The sequence below is a fragment of the Phalacrocorax aristotelis genome, chromosome 5, assembly GCF_949628215.1.
Source record: "Phalacrocorax aristotelis chromosome 5, bGulAri2.1, whole genome shotgun sequence".
Classification (NCBI taxonomy): domain Eukaryota; kingdom Metazoa; phylum Chordata; class Aves; order Suliformes; family Phalacrocoracidae; genus Phalacrocorax; species Phalacrocorax aristotelis.
Genome location: NC_134280.1, coordinates 18931147 through 18956765, shown reverse-complemented (window position 1 = coordinate 18956765; position 25619 = coordinate 18931147). Strand labels below are relative to the sequence as shown.

The following is a 25619-nucleotide window of genomic DNA, read 5'->3' as shown; positions in this document are numbered from 1 at the left end:
TATGGGCAGTAAGGGCATGGTTAGAAAAACATCCCACAACAGTCTTTGAAAGACTGTGGGATCAGTAACAGCAGTTATAGAAGGAATAAACATATAGAATTGTATATGTTGTGGCCATAACAGCATGTGGTACAATGATAGCAATTACCTGCTGAGAAAGTCCTGGAAAAGGCGCCGTATAGGGAAACCTGCTCTCCGAACTTTCACTGTCTCCAGCATCCCTGAGTAGCGGAGCTGATTTAGCACCACATCTGGACTGAAGAGGTTTGGTGCCTACATAATGATGCAGATTCAAAAACAAATACGGAGAGAGACAGAATAAGTGTTGATCTTGGTATTACTTGTTTGCTGACTTGGAACAGTGACTGTTTCTCTGAGCACAGTCAGTCACAGGCTGTATATCTGTTTCTGTATATCTGTTTCTCTGTATCTCTGTATTGTATATGCAACCCTGCATATTTGGGCCTGCCAGGGGACAAGGGGGAAGTTTGGGTCAAGGGGAAAGCAACCTCACAGCACTGCATGGTGCAGAAAAATGGGCGAAAGGGAGTTGCGCAGATCCTGGAAAAAAAGTCTGCAGACTGCTGTCGTAGTCGGATCATGGCAGTAAAGTGATGATATAATGCATTAGCACATACAAAATGCAGAACCCTGGCTCAGTTCACTTTGCAGCCTCTCTCCAGTCAAACTAGAGACAAACTGCAGAACTCTCTTCTGGCATAAACCCCCCCTCAAGCTTTCTTCTGCCATATCATACGCAGTTTCAAAACACAAAAAGAAAACGATCAGTTCAGAGCTATCTTCCTGCCACAGCTCATGATACAAGTGAGAGCCAGCCTGTCTCTAAGTACTGTGACTTGGTCATGAAGCATCCACCTCCTCTGCCTCAGAGCCAGGTATCCGCAGGGGATGCTTCCTACCGCACAAGCCCTACGTTCCAGAAGAAATTATCTACAGGCACCACAAACAGAAGCAACTGCTTCTTCTGCCACAGCTTTGGGCTCTGCACAAGCCTTGTTCATCTTCCAGGCTTCATAAGCACAGAAAGAGGTGAGAAGGGCTACACCATATCATACTCAGCGTGCAGTCTTTTCATCTGGTTACCAGGAAGAGGGTGTGTTTTTCCTCAACTATGAAACAACTAGAAGGAAAAAGGGAAGGTGAGGGGGAACTGCTCTTATCCTCAGTTTGGACCCTGACAGAGGCATCTGTCAGGCGTTTGTGCAAGTGAAAGCTCACGAAGGCCTGTGTCGCATGCATACATTTTGCTGGAAGACAGACTTGCCTTTTCTGTATTTGGTTTGATGCAGCGGATGAAGAATGGGTTGGAAGTACTAAGCGTGGCCATCAGGGAATGGAGAGAATCCTAAAAAGCAGGAAGACAAAACCCAAAGGATCAGTCACTATAGGAAGGAAAAGGGCTACATTTGATGCAATAGTGTCTTCATGCAGCCCTCCCGTTCCTAGTGTTCCTTGACTCTGCCTACCAAAACTTCAATAACCCAGGAGATCCTTTCCTGTCCAAAACACACCCACACAGTTAGTTTACTCTAACACTGCTTACATGGCCATCCTTGTTCTAAGCACTGTATAGCTGATGTGAGTTATTTTTACAAGTTTCTCAAACTTTAAATACAGGAAACTAAAACTGTGAAACTAAGAGGTTTGCAGACAATCTAGGGGGTTGAGATTCATACCTGCGAGGACCCCCCAATAAGGTTTTATTGGAATTGCCACTATACCTGTAAAAGAGGTAGCCTAAAAGGACACATACTCAGCTGAAACACCAAAACAACATGAAAGATCAAAGAACCTCAAGAACTTCATATACTTAGCAATGTATTCTTTTCCTCTGCCACCCTGCTCAGTCTTAGCATCTCACATTTTATACCAGACAGAATCCTTGGGGCAGTGGCGCTGTCTTTTTTTAACACTACAACATTCCTGCACATTTTCGGTGCTGGACACAAAACAAGGATGAATGACTCCTCTTGGCTGCAGGCCTTGCTTTACCCATCTGCTCCTCCCCAGAAGCCTGCTGCTCTCTTGGAAAACATCCTACCCTGAACTGGGAACTGACAGTCGGTCTGCGCCTCTGGGTGCCCATCTTCAGTGTCTCTTCACTGCAACGACTGCAGACTCTTTCAAAAAGGTCATAGATGAAGTCCAGCCTAAGGGAGAAGAAAAGAATTAAAGAAGATGCAAGACATCCACCACCTGTGAGAAGAAGGCTCTCATTCTCATCTCCTGCCCTGTCCCAGTGTGAAACACCTAATTTTTATTCCTGCTGTGCCACGGAGTGGCTGCAAGAGGCAGTTTAGCTGGGCGCTTTAGTGAGGAAATGAATACTTTCCATGTGGCTGCCCAGACCCTGTGGGCTGCCCTGTATGCCACACTCAGCCGTAAAGCCAGAAACCCCATCTCACACCGTCAAGCGGCATATTACACAAAGGGACATCGCCATTCTGCACTGGCTAGGACACCTCCCTTGAGCTATATGCCCCCAGGTGAAACTACCTTGAAGGTACTCCAGCTAGACTGTGCGCTATCACAGCCCTCCCAGCCTAGCGCTCATGGCTAGCACCTACGACATGCTCATGCAATTGCAACCACAGCCCTTCTGTGGCCAGGGGACTTCTAGAGGTACCCTCAGTGTAGGTCAGCTGTGGGGAATCTTCCACCGTTTTGCCACTCCTTAGACAGGGATGCTGGTTCTTACAAAGTTGCACAATGCTCTCCAGCACTGCTTGTGCCAGTTTATTGTTATGACTGCTTCTAGCTTGCTGAAAAACCCTGACTCCTTCTATTATGGTGGACAATGATGACCACAATTCTGGCTTCAAGCACTGTGTAAAATGTTCCCCAGATGCCACTGTCCAAGTAAGGCATCTACAAGCAGCTCATACTCTTAGCTGCCTCAGGTTGTTTCAAGGCTGCTCACAATGCAAACTCTGCAGCAGGCTTGAGAGAAGATGCAGTTCTGAAACAGTCTCATCAGGCTGGAGCCCAAAGGCAATACATGGACTGTGGTGAGAGGCATGTGGTAGAGCTGCTACTCAAAGACTTCTAGGGTCTGCCACGTTATTAAATGCCTCTCTCCTTCTACTAGGCCCCACCTCTGTCTTCCAGACCTTGCTGAAGGTCAAAGTCTGCTTATTTCTTCTCTAGGGTCATGTTGCCGCACAGGGATACAATATTAGGGTCCCACAGGAAGAGCTCAGCCTGGCTTAGGATAAGGACAGAAGCTCTCCACTAACAAGCAGGCTGGAAAATAAGCAGCCTCTGTAAAAAGGCTGGTATTTGACAGCATGGCAGAACTTTGACTCATTCAGGGACAAATTTGCCATTGTTGGGACAGGGAGGTAAGAGGAAGAAGAGGAAAGGGAGAAGAGAGGAGGGAGAAAAACAGCATTGCCTGGAGGGATTTCTGCCATGCTTTTATAGATCTTTTCAAAACTGGGACAGATGGGCCCTGATTAAATCTGTGCCTCATCTGACTTCTCCAGCTCTCCTTTCTTTTGCCAGGACACTTAAGCACAAGAGAGAAGAATGCTAAAGAATGATGCCTGATGCTCAGACAAAAGTAACTTCTTTCCTTGGTCTGGTTATTACATGAATGTGGCTTAGTCCAGCCCAACAGATGCAGCCTCCTCACAAGCATAAGGGGGACATACCTGCTGTCTTTCAGCATGTTTAAAATATCATCTCGAAAGGTATCTCTATTCTTCTCCAGAAAGCCTCTCACATCATATAGCACCTGCAACACAGACAGAACCACTAGAACAGTGCCCCATAAATCATCAAGCACTTCTACATTAACAGGCCAATGTATAAAACGTCCAGCATAGCTACACAGTAACACAGCAGGCATGTGCCAAGATCCAAATTTCTGGGGTAAAAGAGCTCCAGAGCTCTGCAGTTACTGGCAAGAAAGTGGCCTTTAGCCATTAATTTAAAAAACAAAACCAAAAACAAACCACCAAAAAAAAAAAAACTCAAAAAAAGGAGCAAAGTGAAACAGGTGCAGAGATTTGTGTGGGATGTTTCTGTGGGGAAATGCTCTGCAAGGTGGAAGGTACTACATTCACTTTGGGCAATACTGACTATGCCACCCAGTGCCCTGACCTCCCAACCACTAGTGCTCAGCAGATATGATTCTAGGAGGAGGTTAGCCCTTCTTCAGTGTGCAGATGCCCTCCCTTGACACACCTCCATCTGCTCCATCTCTCCACAACAAAGAGCAGCATTTAACCTTGAAGGCTTGGAGACTTCTTCCTTTTTTGTAATAGGTATTTAGTCTTTTCTCCTCCCCAAAAGTCAAGTTTTCCTTGTGAATTTTACTTTGGGTATTGTTTGTTTTTGAATGTCCAAGAAAAGATAACATGAATAACAGAAATAAGGAGAAGTTTATCCCCTGAACAAAGAGTTACCTGAGAAACTCAAACAAACGTCCAAGCTGGAGAATATAGTATTGGAGAATGACATCCTACTTTAAGCCTATCACACTCCCTGTGCTCTGATACGGGGCACTAACTGTATGGAAACATGCAGCTCAGAGATATTTTTGATTTTTGAAATCTAAAATCCAGGATCTCAAGCCCAAGATACACCAAGCACCTCACAGATACACCATGAGCACTTACCTCCCCAGCATAATGTCTTATGCCAAACTGATGGTCTGTTACCCGAGGCTTCACATAGTAGTGGTTGCTCTGAAAGGAAAGAAGAAGAAGTCTTCTTATAATGCCAGTGTAAGAATAAATAGGCTCAGTCAGGAACTCTGCCATGACTATGACAACGCTGGGATGGTCAAGGACCTTAGCTGCGGCAGAGCCCAACCACATCTGCTGCAGCTATCTGCAGCTACATTACAAATATGTTATTCCAATAAGATGGAAAAATCCAGCCCTTCAAGGCATTCCTCATGTGAGCAAAGGCTTGCAGAATCAAGGTTGGGCAGGCATGCCATGGATGAAATGTTAATTCTTGCGTGTCTGACACCTAAGGAGACAGGGCTCCAGACAAACCATGTGGTGCAGGACACAGGATCAGGATGCAGGGAAGATGGCAGCTTTGCAGAACACTACATCTTTTCTTTGTCAAAGGAAATATCATACCAGTCTCCTTTATTCCTCTATATTTCACCTTTCCTTGCACCTTTCTTCCCCTTCTCTCAATATTCATTTTTTTCCCCTCTCTTACTAGCTGTTCTACTCTCTCATTTCCTCCCTCCTTTCTTTGTTCTATGAAAACCGTTAACTGTCTAAGAACAGCCATGCTGCTTGAGACCGATGGAGCATTCAGGTCAGTATTCTGCCTCCAGCAGTGGCTATGTAGGGTAGAGAAAGAACAAGGCAAGGAAATTATACTGTCATCCTAATCCTCTCTCAAACACCAATTATTTCCATGAGGTCCGCCTAACTAATAACTCCAAGTGGATTTCTCTTTGAAATACTTGCCCATTCCACACCTGACCCTATGCAGACTTTGTGCATCCAGAGCATCCTCTCACAGGGAGCTCTCAGCCAACCGCACAGGGAACTACAGCTGGTTGGTTTTAAGCCTGGCTCCATTGGTGCCATTTGTATTCTATGGGCCATGTGTGACTTTTAAACTTATCACATCCCCCCTAAGTCATCTTTCTCCATACTGCAGGGTCCCTTCAACAGTTTTCCATAACACTGAAGCTGTCCCAGACCTGTTGTTTGCCAGATCTGATATAACCCCTTCTTGAGTGGAGGGGCCCAGTGCTGTACACTGTTGAAAGTGCAGGTGATCCATAGATTATAAAGTGCTATAACAATGCTTTCAGCTTTTATTCTGTTTCTTTCCTAGGAATTTCTAACACTTGATGTGGGTTTTTTATTACTACTGAGCACTGTGCTGATGTTTCCATGGAACTATCCATCACAGCCTCTGTCTGGGTCTTGCTCCTGAAGAACAGCAATCAGCTCAGAGCCCATCATTTCAAATGTGAAACTGGGACTGTTTTCCTTCAGGTACACCATTCTACATTTATCTACACTGCTTTTCATCTTCATTTTACAACCCAATCAGTCTCATAAGGCCCCTCCCAGTCCAGCCTTGCTCCATGGATCATCAGAAAACTGCCACCTCAGTGCTCATATGGGACAGCCTTCCAGGCCTCCCTCACTGAGGTAAAAGACCACTTACATTCTGTGATTTTGCCCAACAGTGAAATAAGGATTACAAGTCTATAATTTCCTAGAATACTTTCTAAAAATTAAAATAATTTCCCACCTTCTCAGATACAAGTACGAAGAAAATTTTAAGTAAGATGTTGCACAATACTGTTAGTAAATCAGCTCTTTCATCTTCAAGTTCTCTCAGCGGTACTGGGTGGATGGCTTCTGACCTTGACAATTTGTTAGCGCTATTGAAAATTTTTTCATTGCATATTTTCCTTTTCATATTGACCCCATTTCTTTGCTCTTCCCTTTCCCCAGTCATCTTTTTCTAGCCACAAACTTCCCTCTCTTCCACACGAACATGACTGTTACTGACCTCCTCATGCGGATTGGCAGCCCTCCTCTCCTCTCCCTCTCCACCAAGCCCATATATTTCATCCACGCCTACAACACTTCCGGTTCCTTCTCCCATCATCCCTATTGTTCCTCTCCCCTGTTGTATCAGAGGTCATATTCTCTTAAATCCCAGCTCTATGCTTTTCCTCCTTAAGCTTATTGCAATCCACAGAGGAAAAACACAGAGAAGAGGGTTAGAAAGCTAAGGTCCTTCAGGCTTTCCAGCAACACTGGCTGGATGCCTTCCAGTGCTCTTCTGGCCATTACTAGACTTTAACTGGTACAAAAAAACCTTTCGCCTTCAAAAAATATAAACCCTAGAGCACTATCTACTTCATTATTCTTCCCTGCACTCCAACTCCCCAGCCTCTTCCATCTTCCGTAAGCTCCCTAGGGTTCCACATTAACAGCTATCTCCTCAAGGCAGACAGAGGTGACACTATGAACAGCTTAATGAAGAGGCTACTCGATGCACAGAAATCACCAAAAATAGCAACCAAAATGTTGTGGGGCATAAAAGAATGCAAAATAATACTGACAGTCTCATGCTGCTGTACAATAAACCACAGGTACCTTCTTACCAAGGGAACTGCATTCTGGTCTGATTATTTATCTCAGAAAAGAATAGAGAAAAGATGTAGAGGAATTCAGAGACAAACAACAGAAAGAAAGAGGAGCTTTGAAATGTCTCCATTTGGAGACAAACTTAAGAGGTTAGGACAGTTCAGAAAGAAAATTCAAAAGAAGCGATGTATTAAAAGTATTCGTAAGTTTTATATTAAAAGTTAACAAAATACCAACAACAATAAAACACATAGATCAGGCATTCTCATATACCTTGCCCTCTAATACAAGGGAAAGCCACAGCGGACTAAATCGAAGTCATCAATTTAAGCCTAATGAAAGGAGGTATTTCCGCAAAACAATATTTTTCCATAAATAGCCAACCAGAAGTCATTGCTGTTGTATCCAATTTGTAGTCATGAGTATTACTAGCAGAGTTAGATACAAATACGAAAAATGAGAATATCTGCATCTATGCCAGTTAAAAAAAATTTCAGGTAAAGAATACAAATTTATATATTTTCAGGCTTGGATGAAGCCTAAATTAGAGGACTAGGAAACACATAAGCTGACAGTGTTCTTACTGAAGTAGTAAATTATTCCACAAGTCCATGCTACACGGTTTAGTTTGCTTTGTTTTCAGCCTATTTGCTATTAAGAAGGACTGAGTGTTGGCTGCACCAGAGAGAGGGTAAAAGATTGCTACAGTGATCTCACTGTGGTTTCTGTGTTCCCAGAATAACTTTCTGACCTGAATGAAAAAGCCCTTCTACTCCTGTGTCCAGAGTACAAGAGGAGGAAAGAATTTAATTAATTAGGAACAATAAGAGAGCTTTCATTAAAAGTCATGAGGCAAAAGCTGTCCCCAGCCCCAGGAGACAGAGATTTGACATGCTCTGGAGCAGACTCCTGTGAGTCAGCTGGCAGGAGAAACTCACGCAGACTGTGCAGCCACATCCTGTGCCTGGGGTGCTGCCTTGTGTCCCATTGTAGACCAGCAGAACCTGACCTCCATCCCATGCTACAAATTCAAATCTCCTCTACCCACAGCCTGTGGAAGGTACACTCCCTCTCTCTATGTGAGCAAATTACCATTTTCAGGTTTCTTCACTTACTACTTTTGTTCAGTGCAGCCTTATTAAACACGTGCTGGTTCAGGCCTAAGGCGTTTCAAATTTCCTGCACAAAGCACATATTTTATATCAACAAAACCTTCACTTTCAGTTTTGAAATGCTGATGGGGCTAACACGCTGATCATTTGCCTGCCAGGTTATTTTCTTACTTACCATATGCTGGCTGTGAAGTTTTTCCAGAAGGGTGTTGTCTGTGCCTTTGGGGAATCGACTCTCTTCATTCACCAAAGCCAGTAGACCCAGTTTCTACAGCCAAACAAGAGACAGGCTTTTACAGTCAGCAAAAGCTCTAGTTACGCAGCACCAAGCCAAGAACTAGAGGTCTGGACAGCACATTGAGCAATAACCCCTGAGTTATACCCAGCAAAGCTTATGCTGAAAGCAGAATTCTGGCCAGTCAATGCATTTAGCAAGCAGAACATAAGTAGAGATTATTTTTATAAAAACTCACATTAAGGTTTTACTTAAACACTGTTCCCTGTCTAAAACTGTGACACCCTCCATAAGCTTATTCTCAACAATGAGCAGAGGTCTGCTTTCTTGAACCGGGACCATGGCTAGAACAGCTCATACTTATGCCAGGTCACGATGGGAAGAGGATCTAAGCAACTGCCTGTTTTTAAAACTGGGAAACCCCAGGGAAGGTCTCAAGACAATCAGCAGTCTCCATTGTGATCCCTGGAAAGTATCAGAGATAACTGCTTACCTTCTCAATAAGGTCCAGGCACTCTGCATTATCCATCCAGTCAATGGCTTCCCAGTTTATCCCTTCCCTGACAAGTCAAGAACAAACAGAACAAAGATGTAAAATGCAAGATCCAATGCCCTGAGGTGCACAGGAACAGAAGCAGCTGAGCATGACAGCTGTCCCAGGACTCAAGACGGTTTGCAGGAATTAGGCTTTGTCATGGCTGAGGAAAAAGGACACACAATGCACTGCTAACAGAAGTTGATGGAAGTAGGAGACAGCCTTTCTTATCCTTCCCAGTGATTTAGACTGATGCTTATCTTGTAGTCATTGAGCAAATTCCACACCGAGCACTCAGAAATTGTAGCTGCTCTCAGCTGCTCTTTCAGGAGCGATGAGCATCAGCCTAAGTGGTTGTGATGATCGACAGTTTGCTACACAGCTTCAAGAGTCAACTGCTGACCTACCAATCTGGAAAGCAGGCCTGAAGCACAGAACACTGAACCACAATTCATAGGCCCACCACGAGAGATAGGAGCAACTTTTTAGGGAGAGCTTTGAAGAGGATAAGCTTTGGCCTGACGAGCAGGGGACCTACAGGGTGGCCCTGCATGTTTCAGAATGGGAGCTGATGTAGGCACAGCAGTGCGATAAGTCTACTTGGAAAATCATCCCTGAAATTCTGTAAATCTGTGCTGAATGTGTTTCCCCCCACCCCCTGCTTAGCACCTTCTTATACTCCCATAATACAGACTGTTTCTGTTTTCAGAATTCAGAGAAGCCCGGGAATAACTCTTGCTCAGGAATCCAAGGAAGACTACAGGCTATGTGTGAAGCTACTTACTGACATTCTGATACAGACACCTTTCAGGTGAAGGCTAATATGTGTTTTGAAGATAGTGAAGCTGTTGTCTACAAACACTTTGGCCTAGGCTTTATACTGTCATGTTCAAAGCATTCAGAAACCTGTGTGTGACAGTTGGAAGCAACAAACTGGAATAATTTCTGAAGAATGGAAAGAACTATCTATTTCCCACAGTAAACAGAATATCTTATCTACCTAATGACAAAAAATATCAGTTCGCAGTGTTTCAGACTTTTGCAACAATGGGTGCCAGAGAGGCCATATATTATACAAAAAGAGGTCTTGGATTCCTTCTAAGAGCAAGACCTTCCAGAATTGAAGGGAGCAGAATTTTCTGAAACAAATCAAATCACAAATGAATCAAATCGTCTCTAGTGCCACAGACCCCTTGTCTAATCGAATGATGAAATACACAGAGCTACCTACTAAACCTGAGGAAGCAGAGCTGATACTGTGAAAGACGAGCTTTAATCACCTAATCACCCTAGAATAACTTGATGAGGAGTCAATAATAAAATTCTCTTGTTCTTTCCAAAGTTCAACCACAGAACTTAAACTCCTATATAATCATCAGGAAAAAATCTTTTGTCATGATGATACCATTCTTAACACAAGCTTCCTGCAATGGTGGAATTGGCCTGAGAATTGAGTGCATAAATAGCCTTGCAGTTTTGTAATCTTTAGAATTTCATGAATTGCCTATTCAACTGTCTCCTTTTACAAGGCTGCTCTCATTTGTCCTCGCTGACCCTATTCAATTGCTTCATTTAAAAACATAAAGGCTTCTGTTTCAGAGCAAGAGCTAAAGTATTTGTGTAGCAGCCTTCTCTAGAAGCAGAAATACTCTAGAACATCCCAGGTACTTCACAAAACACAATACAGTATGAAGCCCATAGAAGACAAACAGCTATGCAGAAGGCCCCTTGCTCTTTAAGCTCAGGAAACAGCCTGATTTAGAGATCCTTGCTGAGGAAGAGTACCCTTTTCACAGCATAGGAATCTCTAGGACAGAAAACGCGGTTGGATATCTATCCATCTATCTTTAGGGACTTTACTTTTTGCACATCAAGATTCCACCCGCGTACATGATCTACCTTAGGTAAATCGTTACTGAAGTCAGTGGTAAGGCAAGTAACCATGTCTTCTAATGGGTTAAAGCCCAAGACCTTCCCATTCAGCTGAGAGATAGAAGGGAATCTTTCTTCTGGAGACAAGTGACCTACGCTGGCAAAGCACGTGGACAGTGCTTACAGAGACACAGCCACAGGCAGGGTTCCGCTAAGGCCCAGCTGCCTCTCCTGCCTTAGCTGGAGGGACTGGAAAGCACAAAGAAGGAATGATGTTCTCCATTCTGCCACCCGTGAAAGCAAAGGGGGGCCACTCCCCACTTCTGTCACCTGTTGTACTCCAGCTGCTCCAAGGAGAAGATGTGTTTGTTGAAGTATTCCTGGAGTTTCTCATTTGCATAGTTAATGTTAAACTGCTCAAAACGATTCACCTGTAAGAAGAAACAGAGATTATAAAACTTAACAGTCTTGTCCCTGGGCTCTAAAAGAATCTATAACAGTGATGGGGAAAGTGCCAGGCCTGGAATAAAGCCAGAAAGCATAGAGGCAAGGGGTGTCAGATGGACATGAGAACAGTATGGGGAGGTCCACTAGGAGAACAGCTTTTGTAGCTCACACAAGATTAATTCAGTAGGCCTAAATGGTAGTAAAGCGTGCTAAAGACAATCAAATTTCTCTTCGTCTTAGGAAGAAAGAAATGATAATTCCCTAAGTGTTAGGTCACTGGTCTTTCTCTTCTGTGAAATATATGAGCAGTCACTATATGGCTGCTCAACATACATCCCTAATCAGTTACAATCAGAAGCATTACGCACAGGATTCTCAACACAAGGCAAAACAGATGTAAACAACGTGCACGTAGGAGTTGGACATTTAATTTGTATACAAGCAAAACAGTCAACATTACCCATCTCAGCGCATCTGATTAGGGTCTGTGTCACAAAACAGACCTTGAACATCAGCCTACATGAATACAGGTGGCAGAAATGGGCAGCTAAATATATCTTGCTGCTCCCAGAGGGAAGGGACAGTGGAGAAATCCCAGAATGCTTTATACTAACCTAAACAGGATGCAACACTACCAAAATTCCTTCCTATTTGCACTGACATCTCCAAAACCAACCCAGCCCGCATAAGTCAAAATCCTGACCTGAAAGTTCTCGAAGCCAAAGATATCCAGGATGCCCACAGACTTAAAGCTTTCCTTGCCTTTGATCTTCGTATTAATCTTGCTAATAAGCCATGAAAAACACTGGGAATACAGCGCCATAGATAGGGAGTCCCTGGAGTCAGCTGCCTGTAAATGCAGAGAGAAAAAATGAGTCACACAGAAAAGAAAAGGCATAAGGGAAACCACAAATCTCTACGGGGCTTCAGTTTCCTCTGCTTCTCTTTAGATGCCTCAGCCTGTGTACTGTTTGTGCATAGAACAATATTTATATGTACAGTCAACCTTCAAGTTTGCAAATAGACCAGTCACACACAGATGTACTGTGTAAGACCTTTGGGTAACTGAACTTGAAAGGCTGAAGAAAGTAGCAAAATCACCTTCATCTTTTGGAAGAAGTGCTGGGGCAGAGAAGGTGGGAAAATACTTCATGACTAAGCCCACAGCAATAATTTTCATCACCTGAGCCAATATTTGCAGTGACAGGCAAGGTATCTCAGTTCAGTACTCCTAGTAGAGCTGTCAAATGGGTGTCCGCTCAGTTTTTCAACAACTGGTAGGGCAGGACTTAATAGAATATCCTGTCACCACGTTCACCTCAAAAATCCCCTCTCCAAAACTTTCCTGCAAATGGCATTATCTTACTGGAAGTCAGGGTGGGCCAGCCAACAGCCAGGATGCATGCCCCTGAAGAGCACAGGTTACGAGACCTTTCGGGAGCTGACCCAACATTCTATACAGTGATCATAACCAAGTGTCACAGGTGGAAAAAATAACTTGAATTGTGATCATTATCAGGCAGTAGATAATTGGGTACATGTAAGCGTGCACATGAATGTCTGAAATGGAACTTTTGAAATCTCAAGCAAAAGCCTGCTACTTGATAGCTGTAACAGGAATGGGCTGGTTGTAAGTTTTGATAACACTTGGACTAAACAAAAGTGGCATGCCCCAGATCTTCCAATTAATAAAGAGACATGAGACAGAACCACAATTAGGATGGTGATTGAATGCTGTCCTTTTGCACATACACTATTTAGACTGGGAAACCTGGGCTTAGGATTCTGGAAAGAAGAGAAGGCCAAAAATAAAGGTTCCCATGAAGAAGACATGATCCCAGAGAGTAGAAAAAGGGGGCAGAAAAGAAAGCGGCAAAGATCTTGACTGGAAGAAAGATGCTGGAAGTAGGGAAAGATCCTGGAGATCAGACACATGTGGAGACAAATGTCAGGGTATGTCCAAGGATCTTGGCTGGTAGTTCCTGAGACTGGTAACTGCAAGGAGCTACAGAACATGAACCAACAAAACTTTCTGCTTGACCCTCCTGGACAAGCAGTGATCTTCCTAATGGGAAAAGAAGTTGACATCTAATGAACGTAATGCTGAGGGGTGAGTGAGAAAGTATGTGAAATAATCAAGTAGGGCAAAAACTATAATCTTTTCATTTCATAACCATTGCAGTACCTAGGTCAACTACACATTGTCTACTCTGTCTCGCCTGCGACACCAGCGTACCTCCTTCAGTAGGCCTGACCAGCAATGACAGAGATCTTCTATATGCACCTTCATCCTCATTTGTTTTGCAGGCCTGAATAACGTGACCTCTCCTGTTCTGCTTTGCTGATGGTACAGGCCAACTGCCTCTGAATCCTCCCAGTCCCTTCTCAGCAACCTCCTGAGGCCCAGCCTGCAAGATTCTCCTTTTCACCCAATCTCAATGTTTTCCGCTTCCTTCCTCTTCCTGGGTAGGATCTCCTCGCCAGCAGCCCAAGGCCTAGGACACACAGCAAGCTCTCTTCTCCACAGAAGAGAACATTTCAAAGCATGGGCACACATGCCTTTTCTGGATATTTCTTCTCTCCATGAGATGGTCTGTCTTACTAGTTGGGACTGAGAATGCTCTCAAGGCCATGGATGGGTCTGTAGTGTCTCTGGCTACACAGTAAGGTGGACTCATTTTCCAGGAATAGGACCTCCCTGACCAGCTGTAAGCAAAGCTGCTTTCCCCGCAATATGGCTTAAATGAGATTTGAAAAGGCTCCTTTCTTCTTCCCAGCTTTCCCCTCCTTCCCGCCAGTTCATCCATTCAGCCCACTGAAATGTCAAAGCTCAGACAGCAACGAGCCCATTACACAATGGGAAGTCCCTGGCAGCTCCATCATGGTGTTCAGGCAACAGGTGGGAAAGGTGGGCACAGTACATGAGGGCTTAAGTGGGAACAGTCTTTACAGGCCCAGTGTTGGGTGCAACAGGTTTACCTAGTGAAGACAGCTAAGCAGTAGCATCCACCTGCTATAACTATTTTTTTTTTTTTTTGCAATCTTAGTATTTCACTGGGCTGCAAGCAGTGAGTGTAGGGTCCGATATGCACAAATGTCGGGAATAGCTATACTATCAGGGAAAGCTCTGTTCAGGGAGACTCTGGTAAATCCTACAACTGTTGCTCTGGACTGCATGGAGTGTCTCTGGCATTGTTATCCATCCTTGTACACCAATATAGAAAGATGTGTCTTACTTAGGACAGAGAAGAGGAACTGCGGTACTGGATACTGAGGATATCTACTACAGACTACAGGCTGAAAAATAATTGTCACACAATTTTGTTGCAAAGAAAGGTCACAGATTATGGAAAAAAGATACCATTACTTAAAGGCAAAGCTTGGTTTGTGATATATTAGTGGGCATGTTTGCAGCAAGAAAAGCAGCAACTACTCTGCTGAAACGAGCACTGCTGAGACTTCAGCTTGAATACAGTGTCCAGTTATAGGCACTCCACTTCTTGAAAGATGTGGGAAAACAGAGACAGAAGAAGAGCTTTAGAAAATTACTTATAAGGAAACATTGAAGGAACTGGATTGTTTAGCTCAGAAAACAGAACCCCACGTGAAAAACTTCACAGAAGTGGAAGCTTATAAGGTGGACAGCTGGGATGTCAAAGGTAATCTAAATATGAGGAAAATCTTTTCAGCTCCAGACTCCACTGCAGCTAGAGCAGGGTGCTTAGAGAGCCTGTGAAATTCCTTCCATGGGAAATCTGAAAGAAAGTTAGACAGACATCCATCAGAGAGAGCCTAATAACTCTGGTTTCTCTGCCAATGTAGGGGGTTGGCTTGATAATGCTCTGCAGTCCATGCCAGCACAAGATTTCCATTAGAGATGTTCATTTTGCTGTAACACTATGCTTATTTCATCCTAATAATATTATTCCTTGTTTCCCAGTGTCTTCCATTTTATTAATGACAGAAGATTTTCTACAGTTATCTCTGCATGAACCTAAAACACCAAGAGTGCCCTCAAGTGATCAGCAACACCACAAGTTATAGTAGGCGCAACAGGGTAATGAACCACAGAAAACTGTAACACATAAGCAGGACTGCCTCCAGCATGCAGTACAGGTTCAGAAGATGAGAACTACATATCAGTTTATTTGGTCCTCCTTTGCTGTTGTATGGATACACAAAGAAGCTACTGTGGGGTAACAATTTACTATCTGCCAGATGCTTTATGGTAACTGTGTGCAAGCTTTTATCTTCCAGTAAATGCAGCATAACCTGGGAGTTCTGCAAGGTAAAAGCATGCACACACACAATTACCACAAAGCATCTGATGTACCTTCAGCATGACACAAGCATGACCAATTCCTGGTGAGTGAAGGTGATTTAAAACCAGTACTGTGCATTGCTATTTGCAAGTAAACTCCCCTGTAAAGCCTAAAAAGCAAAGTCAACATTGGGACCTGAACTACCAACACAGGTAAAAAAACTTGAAGACGCATCTGAGCATGAAGGGCGTGTAAGAGGAAACCCTAAACTTGAATGGATGATACAAGAGGGATAGAGGGCCTGGAAATGCAGAAGTGGCAGAAGCAGTAGCATACACTAGGACACTTACCTGCTCCACAGTGAGAGGGGAGCTGATCTCTTCCCCACGCAGAATCATGGACCTCTGCGTCAGTACTTCAGAAAGCTGGAAGGCGTCTAAGCCCAGGAGGTCACTGGCAATGTTCAGCACTAATAACAAAGGAGGACACACTCTTTTCTCCTGCACAGATCCCCATCACTCATGGGGTATCCATATTCTGCAGCTCAGTAAGGAAATCCCATCCTACAAGGCAAGTGACTAAGTCCCACCACAAAACACACTCCCCTTTTCTTGATTAATTTTGGTATACCCAAAGCTGTAGGCTCACATATCCAGTCTAAGGCAGGGTCAGCAGCCATTATAGCCCACAGTCAGACACTCACATAAGTCCGCCTTTCTGCTGACAACAGGAAGAGCAAAGCACTGCATAAAACTCAGCACCAGCAAAATATTTACTAAATGAGAAGATATGTTTTCTGAAAGGCACAATAGTGCACTCTGAGAGTGGGATTGCTAAACCTGAATATGAAGAAGGTAGTTAACTTAAGACTTGAAGCACTTCTAATACATATTTATTGTTTCTGTCTGTTTAGGGATTCACCTTACTAGACCAGCTCAGATTGGATAACTGTAACAGAGTGCACACTAGCAGATGCTTTAAAGGAAGATGTGGGAAACCCTGTAACAGACTACTTTTACCTCAAACTCCCCCCTCTTCCTATTTCTTCCTGCTCTTTCAACACAAAAGAGAAACTGTGAGACTGTGGACTCAGTCTGAGAATATCCAGAACAAACAGATCACAGGGCCTCAGCCCAGCTAAATCATTACAGTGCTCTGGAGCCATGCATCCTGGGGCAATGCCTTTGCAGGGTTAAACTTGAGGGAATCTACTGGCAAAGGCACTGCAGACCAGCATAGCAGAGGGAGAAAGGACGACGGACTGAGCTTTGCTGGGGGCCTTATGGGGCTTTGTGTGGTCTACCAAGTTGCTAGGGTCCCACTTACCCACTTTTGTTGTAACCTGGGCCCCGCCAGCTGTCATGAACTCTATGTTTCCCAGATGAAGCGTGCCAGAAAGAAGTTTGAAGATGTCTCTGATTTCTTCAGTGCTGAAGTCCACCACCCTCATGGCAGTCTATGCAAAACCATACAGCTAGTGTTGGCTGTACGTACGGCCACGGTACAATGCAACCACCACACTCGTGCCCAGCCCGTGTAAGATGTAAAACTCAGAATTATAGTAATCATGAATCAAAGTGAAACTGGGGATGGCAGAGCCCCTCTCTCAGCTATACATCCGTCAATGATCTTCACTGTCTCCCATTCTCTCCTTCATTTACCCCATCCCCATCTAAGGCAGGTGGGCATTTGCCCTATCCTCAAATAGGACTTTACTGCTGCTGTTGCCGGTCTGTTACAGGAAGAACGTGTTTGTTTATGCCTGTGTGAAAAATCCTTCCCTGAAGGATTCACTGGCAGTACAGGTTACAGATGTCACTGGACTGCTTCCACATTCTGCTTTATTGTCTTCCCTGAAGGACAGATCCATATAATTTACTTAATTCACTCTGATCCTTATAACCCCCTTAATTCAGTCTAGTAAGATTTATGCAGCAATGTTTAAATCCAGGCTCTCAACATTAACTGCTAGAAGGTTAGAAACAGGTTACCAGATAATGAGGAGGTATGGCACATTCCCTGTCTTAGTGCATGCATGTGAGCCAGGGTTCTTGGGGCATAAATTGACTTTGAGAGGTAGGACCTAGTTTTAATGCATTTGCCCTGTCAGTGGTGCACTCTAGTGTTCTAGTTCCCTTCTTTCCTCCAGGCCTCTCCTCAGCTGAAGTGTAAACGCCATATCCCATTAAAACCTCTGCTGTTCAGGAGACATTTCCTTCCCTTAAATCACACCTAAGCCGGAGCTATTGAAATCCTAAGCTGACTCCTCTCACCTTGCCTACCTGGTTTCACCTACATTATAATGCCCTCAGGCCAATAACCACTTATCAGACAAAACATGAATTGCATATTCATCCTGCTAAACCCATAACCTCTGGTAAAGTTACAGATGTCTATTGAAATCTGTGTGGTATTTCAAAAGACGCCATTTGCACAGGTGATACAACTTTACCAGAACAATTCTGGAGAACACTACCCTCAGACCAAACTGTTCCCCTTCTAATGCTCAGTGTGAGGTTTCCTGCACCAGGCCATCTGGGGGGTTCCCAGGAACCATTATGGGGTGGGGGATGGGGTTCATGCTCCCCAAAGTCTCCATCATTCTAAATTATTATTCACCCTTGACTGTTTCCCGAATTCCCACATTTCTGTACAATAAAAACACTCTTTGAGCCTTGTTTTTACCATAAACAAGTAAAGCGATTGAACACCAAATTTTTGCTTAGGGCAAATAAATTCTGCCTCTGAGATCTAGACCCTGCAGCACATTTAGCCCACAAGGTTGTGCCCAGAAGTTCAGGAGAAGTTAAGACAGGACTCACCATGACCTTACTGAACATCTCAACATCATTCAGGTTCTCATCTGTCACACAACCAGACTGGTTCAAGTAGCGATAAGCCTCTGGCTCAGAGAGGGAGAGGCTCTCTGCAACAGAGGAAAAAGAGGCAAGGAGGAGAAATTTATTTATTTTCAATTTATTTAGCAATCAGCCTTTTCATTTTTAGTACCCCAAAACAGTGCGTATGTTTACCATAAGGAGAGCTCATCTGAACAGATTCCATATCCCTCAAAAGCCACACCTAGACAGTGGATGCACTGAGGAAGGGGAAAAGGAGGGTGTGCAGTAACAAAGCTTGCAGATGGTACGCAAAATGATTTAAAACAGTCAAATTCCAAGCTGCAGAGTTGCAGAGAATATTTCAATACTGAATTCACTCAGAAAAAAACCCAAAAAAAACAGAAGATGAAATTCAATCTCAAAAAGTGTACAGAAAAATAGTCTTAACTATGAACATACAGTAATGACCTCTAAATTAGGTATCACCACTTGTGACAGAGTTCATAGAGTCACAGTAAGATTTCTGAAGACATCCTCAATGCTGAGCAGCGGTCAAACACTGTAACAAGTTCCTGTCTGCCTATCTGACCTCTTCAGCAAGACCATCAGTGCTCAGCAGTGCCCAGGGCAGGTACACATAAATGTTGTTAAGGCGGGGCTGCACTACGAAGAGGATTCTTCCACGGCCTGCAGCTTTCTCTGCATGCCCTCTTCCAGACTCACCTTGCCCTTCCCCACGTACAGAGCTATAAACCCTCTGTTCAGATACTAGACATGTTTTGACTCTAGTTCTGCCACTACATAGCTGGTGTTTCTAATTCTTATCTCTCCTATTACCTATACTGAAGGTTTGCTGTAAAAGTATGTCTGTCAGTCCAACCTTTGAACTCCTTGAACACTTCCCATCAGCATCTGAATCAAGACCCTTTACCCTTCCTTAGCCTCTAGCCGGCTTCATGACTTCATCTCTCTATACTCCCGCATCCACTTTGCACAGACTTTTCCTTCCAGCTCAGAATGCCTGAAGTGTCTTTTCTCATATAGCATTTCTGTCATCCTTGGCCTCTTTCTCTCAGCTCCCCTTTCTGTTTCCCATGAAATCACCATATGGTCTTTAAGAAAAAATTATATATCAAGTACCTGAAATATCCATGCTCTAGTTGGCTTACACCTGCTTCACATGCTGGACTGGAAAGAGGACTGAGCATATCCCAGAAAATGAAATTACCTTTCTGCTCTCCGCTCACACCAGCTAGCAGAGCATAAAAGATGTGGTAATTCCTCTCTCCGGGGTTCTGGTGTACCACTCTGTTCTGAAACAAAGGATACAGGAGTAGCCAGTAGAAAGAGATAATACTTTTGGTTGCAAAGACAAAGAGAAGACCAGGATACAGGTAAATCTCCAGGGCCAATGCAGAAGAGGGGCTTCTTCCAGTTTAGTGATCGTGTTGTCTAAGCTCTACATCAAGATCTTGTCATGTGTGGCTGTGCAACCAAGCACGTACAGACTTCTCTGAACTCACTCAGAGAGTGCGTGCACAGACAAACTGGAACTTGTCAGTTCTGGCCCTGCTCCTCAGTGAGTTCCTGAGTCCAAAGTAAACTACACCAGAGCAGAGATGTCTGCATTTGGAGTTGTACCCCTATATTCCTCTCTATTGAACTGAGTTTCCAGGTACTTGTCTCTCCCTTTCCCCTTGGTAAACAGCTTTGTCTTGGAGTCTCTCTATAATGCACGGCGTTTGTCAAACACAGGACAACAGGCTCGGATAGATATAGAAGAAACATTGTTCCTTCACCATCCTCTTCCTCAGATGGGACAGTTGCAGTAGTAACACCTAAAGAGCCAACGTCTGTGTGCTGTGACAGAGGCAGCATCATCCAGTAGGAGAACTGGTGCTGACCCACCATACTATGAGGAGAGAGCTCACCCAGCAGTCAGTAGAGGTGATACCTACCTTTTCCAGTAAATCTGAACCGCATGTTAAGGAGAAAACATTCAAATAACATATACACAGATCTCCTGACGGCTGGCAAAGAATCTTCTAGGTACATTGGGATAAACTCTGCAACAAGCAACAAATTATTAAATAATTAAATAATTTAAATGATGCTCTGGAACATGGACAAAGAGTGGTCCCGAACATCATCTCGGATCCTCCTCTCTACTCCTTATCCAAGGAGGTATTATGCGCCAAAGAGATGTTTAAAAAAGGCAGGGTCAGATAAAGCATAGGTCCTGCACGATGGTGAGGCAACCTAACAAAGGATGAACCTCATTAGGGACATCTAGAAAGATTAGAGAGGCCACTCGAATCTGAAAGTCTGTATTGCACACAGCAAGTCTTGCATCAGTTCTCATTGCTTCTGCAAGAGACCGCTATCTTTAATCTACTGACAGCACAAAGAGCAGAGACTAAACAATCCAAGCTTGTTATTTACAACAGTAGTAAATTCACCTGGCTGCTACTCCAGTGGTAATTAGTGTGGTTTGCAGTCATCAGCAGCTTTGAACATCAACATGAAGAAATGTAGCCAGGGCAGCTTTAGCTGCCTGACGTAGCAAAAGATATGTGAAAGCCTTTGGGAAAGGGGTGCATGAGCATACAGGGAAGAAAGTGGTCACAGCACAACATAATTCGACTATATCAAGTCCTCCCTGTCCTTGTGGTCACTGGAACATGTTCTCCAGGGAAAGAGCCTGTTAGAGTTCAAGGAGCATCTGAATGATGCTCTTAGTCATATGATTTCATTTTACATAGTCCTGCGAGGAGCAGGGAGTTGGACTCGATGATCCCTATGGGTCCTTTCCATCTTGAGATATTCTATGATTGTATGATTAGGATTCCAAGGATCACTGGAGATGGTCAGCCCAAAACAGGGAGTCACAACTGGCCCTCTAAATTCCTGTTCTCCCCTGCATCCAAATATTGTGCAGAATACATTGATTCTTAGCTTGGTCTCACTTTTCTAAATCATTAATTCATTGGAAGAGCTAACATAAGTGAACATTCTTCTGGGAAAAACAGGATGCAGTCAGCATAAGGGATCTTCCTAGGTAGCAAATTCTAGGGATTTAAGTACCAAGTGTTGTGATTGCCAAAGTGAAAAGTCAAACTGTGTCCCTACTTAACATAGTACCTAGACAAAAGGTTGGCAGGGTTAGGTGCTGCAGAGCCACAAAACAAATACTTCTTCCCTCTTTAAGTTGGAAATTTGCCCACAGTTTTAAAAATGGGCTTTGAGGAACTGTGATGAGAGATTTCCTCACCCACTCTGAGCTCCACCTCATCTTCACTCACTCCATCAGTTTCTGGTCCACTGAAGCAAAGGATACAATCAGTTACTCGGCCTCCCTGGATGTGTCCATGTTGAGAGAAGTGCAGCTGGATGAACTTGCCAAAGCGGCTGGAGTTGTTGTTATAAACTGTCTTGGCATTTCCAAAGGCCTCCAGAATGGGACTACAGAAACAAGGCAATGAAGATATGATTGGTGATGGGATACCATTAAAACAAAGCCTGCGCCTGGCCTTTTGCCGTTTGCTCAGTGTGCACTGCCATGTGAGATTAATTTGTTACAGCACCAGACTGGACAAGCAGGAAGAGCTCAAGGGCAAGGAAGGATGGCAAGAGCAATTTAACACACTGCTAGATAAATTTTAAACCTTTGGGACTGGAGTTAATCAAATCAGTCCCCAATCAGTATGGGCAGCTGGCATTCATGCTGTTGAGGGCATTCCAATATGGCTTCAGGAAATGAAAGGTGGGAAGACACAGCCAGGTTGTGTGCTTAACGCAGCAGCATCCATGAAATGGGTTCATGGTTTTTCTTTCAGGGTTCTTGGAAGCATCAGACATATAGGGCAAACACTCTGTAGCTTTAAACCTCTTTAAACTTCTTTGTTTCAGTTTCTACCTTTGGAAAAGAGGAGAGTGTAAGTCATCTCTTAAAATCACAAGTAAACATTTTCAAACTAACAGACAGACATAGCACTAAACTGATTTGTTTGCTACTGAAATTTGATACGGGAACACACAAACACTTGTTGTTACTTAAATCTTGCTTAGGTTGATACAAGCCACGTGGTTTCCAGGCAGAGGGAATATACACCCATTACAGATTTGAAAAACTTCAATCAAAGAGAGCCATACAATCCACTTCAGGGAAAAAAAAAAAGTTGGGGGGGAAAAAAAATTATCAATCACCAAACTTCAGATGGGTGGTGAATTGAAGAATTTTGTCTCCTGGTCACCTTACTGTCTTCAGGAGGTCCACACAACATGGAAAATAGTGAGTTAAGTGCAGTTTGGTTCTTGCTGCACAGAACACTACAAGGGAATAGCCTAAACCATTCAAATTGACATGCTGAATCCAGGATTAAACTATTCATTCTTGCAATTTAGCCAATTCTAAAATAATCTGAAGGCCTGACAAGCAAGGAGTCATGGAAATGCTACAAGAACAGCCTGTAGGCAATCATGTTTAATTCTAACGCACACATAGTTTTTAACAAAAATTGTTGTTGTTTTTACCCGGAGAAACACTGTTTAAATGTCTAAAACATCTCCATTGATCTACTGTGCGGTTCCACTTGAGACAGGGGCAGATACAGGATTGTTCACAAGTTAACAACTATAACATGATAAATAATCACAACTATAGACACTGCTCAAGTTTGCTGAAAGCTTCAGGCTTTGCAAGTGTTAGCTAAGTAAGAGCTGTGGTTGTGGGAAAGGGTCAACAACATTCAGGACTTCAGGCAGAATTTTCCTAATTTATCTCTTGAAAATATCACTTTAAACAAACAAAAGCATAGCAATGAAATTGCTCTGTTATAATACATTACAACCATAGGAAGCCCAGTCACAGAAATCTCTGTGCACAGATCAGGAGGTAAGTTCCTTGCCCTGGAGAATTTGAACTCCAAGACCCATGCCTCTGAAACAAGTATGTAAATAAGGACATAGCACAGGAATATCCCACTGAGCACACCAACACCATGAATCAACAAAAATTAATGGAGACAACCAGAACAAGGGAGGACAAGGTTACGTTATATGACCACCAGAGTTGCAGTGAGAGTGCAGTAACCAGCCAGCCAATCTTTATGGCTCTAAATCATGTTAAATTAGACAAGCAAAGCACAAGGAAGTATCTTTATAGTTTAGTTGGCAATGGGCTCACACACGAGTGCGCAAATCTTTCAGGGATGTGGGAGGAAATAGGCATGTGGGTGTCTGAGACTGGTGGCAGCTGCAAGGCAGAGAGGGCTGGGTGAGCCGATACAGCCAGGAATAAGGGCAGGTGCCTGGGCCAAGCAAACTGCCCATGCCAGCAGGCACATCACAACATGGCATTTGATGCAGCAGTGAACTGTGTGAGGTGAAGCGGCGCATCAGGAAGGAGATGCTGGTTGCTGGGCTGGATGTGGGCAGGGTGTGTTGCAGGACTCAAAATGATGGGAACCACTTTTAGCAGGGCAGCAGATAGCAAAGCCTGGATTTTAGAAATATTGCAACATACGCAGCTCCAGGATTCAGACACATAGCTGAAGACAAAAAAGAAGATTCAATGATTAGAAGGATGAATAACAGGCAAGGTGGCTATGCTGTCAGCAGCATCACCCACATGGAAAAGGGAGCTTCAGAGTGAAGCAAGCAAGAAAAAAACCTGCGAGGAAAATTAGCAGAACTTTTAATGGACTGATGGATATTTTCAAGAAGGAAAACAGTCCAAATCAACAGCCAAGGGAGTTTTCAGAGCCTGATTTCTGAGAAATACACCAAGCATGATTGTTACAACACACAAGCAAATGAGAGAAAGCTCATGTAATGCTTTGTTTATAATACTGTCTGAAATGGAGAAAGAATCCAGCATTGTTCCTGGGTATGTGCTAGGGTGCAAGGATAAAAATATGCCATAAGCTAACCCAGCAAGGGCCACTGCCAGAGCAAGTAAAGCTGAACTGCAAACACATGAGGTAGACTCGTGGGGAGTGGCAGCAGCTTCTAGGCCTGGGCCAGGCATTCAGCTTCTCTTCTTTTGCATTCGCATCGCAATAGCTCACATAGTGCTAGAGATGTAGACAAAACGAGTCACGAGCTCTTACACCACCTCACAGATGTGCGATCCTGCAGACTCAGGAATCACCTACCTAGCATCATAAGCTTTCTGGATCACAGTCAAGTTAGCACTTAATTGCTAAGCCAGCTTGAGCCTTCTAAGCTGCTCACCTTAAAGCAGATTTTGCAGATCTTGAGTCGTGAATGTATTGCACTTAAGAGCTTTTTCCAATTTGCCAATGTGCCTGGTAAAATCTGCACACCTGCAAAGGATAAATCATCTAACAACGGTCTCTCGAGCACAGGGTCCAAAGGCAGCAACCCTTCTGCTCAATGCTGCCCTGCTTGTAAGGATCCTAAAGACTGCAATGCTCTTGCAGCTGCCATATTAGATGCTGCATGTCTGCTTAGGCTATTTTCACCACAGTTACCAGCAACTTTTTTGTGTCACCATCTTCCAGGAAACATTCCTTCTCTCTACTCTCTGGGCCCTGAAATATGCCACTTGCATGAGAGTCACTTTTACACAGGTGGTTCCAAAGATTCCAGCTTATTATACAACTAGATCCTGTTGCAGACATCTGATTTACTCCTCCAGAAGTTTCTGCCACTATCACAGGCTCAAATTGGGACCAACCTGCAGCCTCGCCCTTGACACTACCAAACTGCAAGACCCCCAGCAAGGTCCTCCAGGCAGTCTTGCGTTGGGAAATTTGTAATTAATTTAATTTACTGCTAACTAAGGGAAACTTCTGATCATGGATTCAGGTGTTAAGAAACAGACACTTAAATAAACATCTTTCCTCCCTCTTCCCAAGGCTTACCTGATGTCAAGAGCCTATTGCTCCCCTTTCTTATCCTCAACTTCCAATTTTACTTCAGGTTACAACCAGTCCCTCGCAACTCCCCCCGCAAGGCAGCAGGCAGCGCAGGAGGCTGAAATCCCACATATAATGGTTTCTTTCTGTTGCTCTTTGCTTCCTTATTTTCTCTGCTGCTCTTTGCCTCTTACTGGTTTTCCTCAGCTGCACATTGCCTCTTCTAGTTGTCCTGACACCTTTTGATACCTTTTTCCTTGGTGTCCCTGTTCCAGTGTGGGTCACCCATGGGCCTTGGTCCTGGGGTGGGTCACGGTCCCTCAGGG

General features: G+C 43.9%; 1 protein-coding gene across 1 annotated transcript in view; it reads right to left on the bottom strand.

Moving 5' to 3' along the window:
- LOC142057380 (unconventional myosin-X-like) overlaps window positions 1-25619 on the bottom strand; it is a 93768-nt gene that overhangs the window by 41981 nt on the left and 26168 nt on the right. The window contains exons 6-20 of the mRNA XM_075093277.1: window positions 21750-21874; window positions 20371-20384; window positions 19641-19725; window positions 18395-18498; window positions 16899-17028; window positions 15923-16041; window positions 12014-12160; window positions 11194-11294; window positions 8950-9016; window positions 8397-8489; window positions 4644-4712; window positions 3675-3757; window positions 2063-2171; window positions 1286-1366; window positions 149-273 (exon numbers count right to left, since the gene is read on the bottom strand). Of these exons, the coding sequence (XP_074949378.1) occupies window positions 149-273; window positions 1286-1366; window positions 2063-2171; window positions 3675-3757; window positions 4644-4712; window positions 8397-8489; window positions 8950-9016; window positions 11194-11294; window positions 12014-12160; window positions 15923-16041; window positions 16899-17028; window positions 18395-18498; window positions 19641-19725; window positions 20371-20384; window positions 21750-21874 (1452 nt within the window). The remainder of the gene's footprint in view (window positions 1-148; window positions 274-1285; window positions 1367-2062; window positions 2172-3674; window positions 3758-4643; window positions 4713-8396; window positions 8490-8949; window positions 9017-11193; window positions 11295-12013; window positions 12161-15922; window positions 16042-16898; window positions 17029-18394; window positions 18499-19640; window positions 19726-20370; window positions 20385-21749; window positions 21875-25619) is intronic.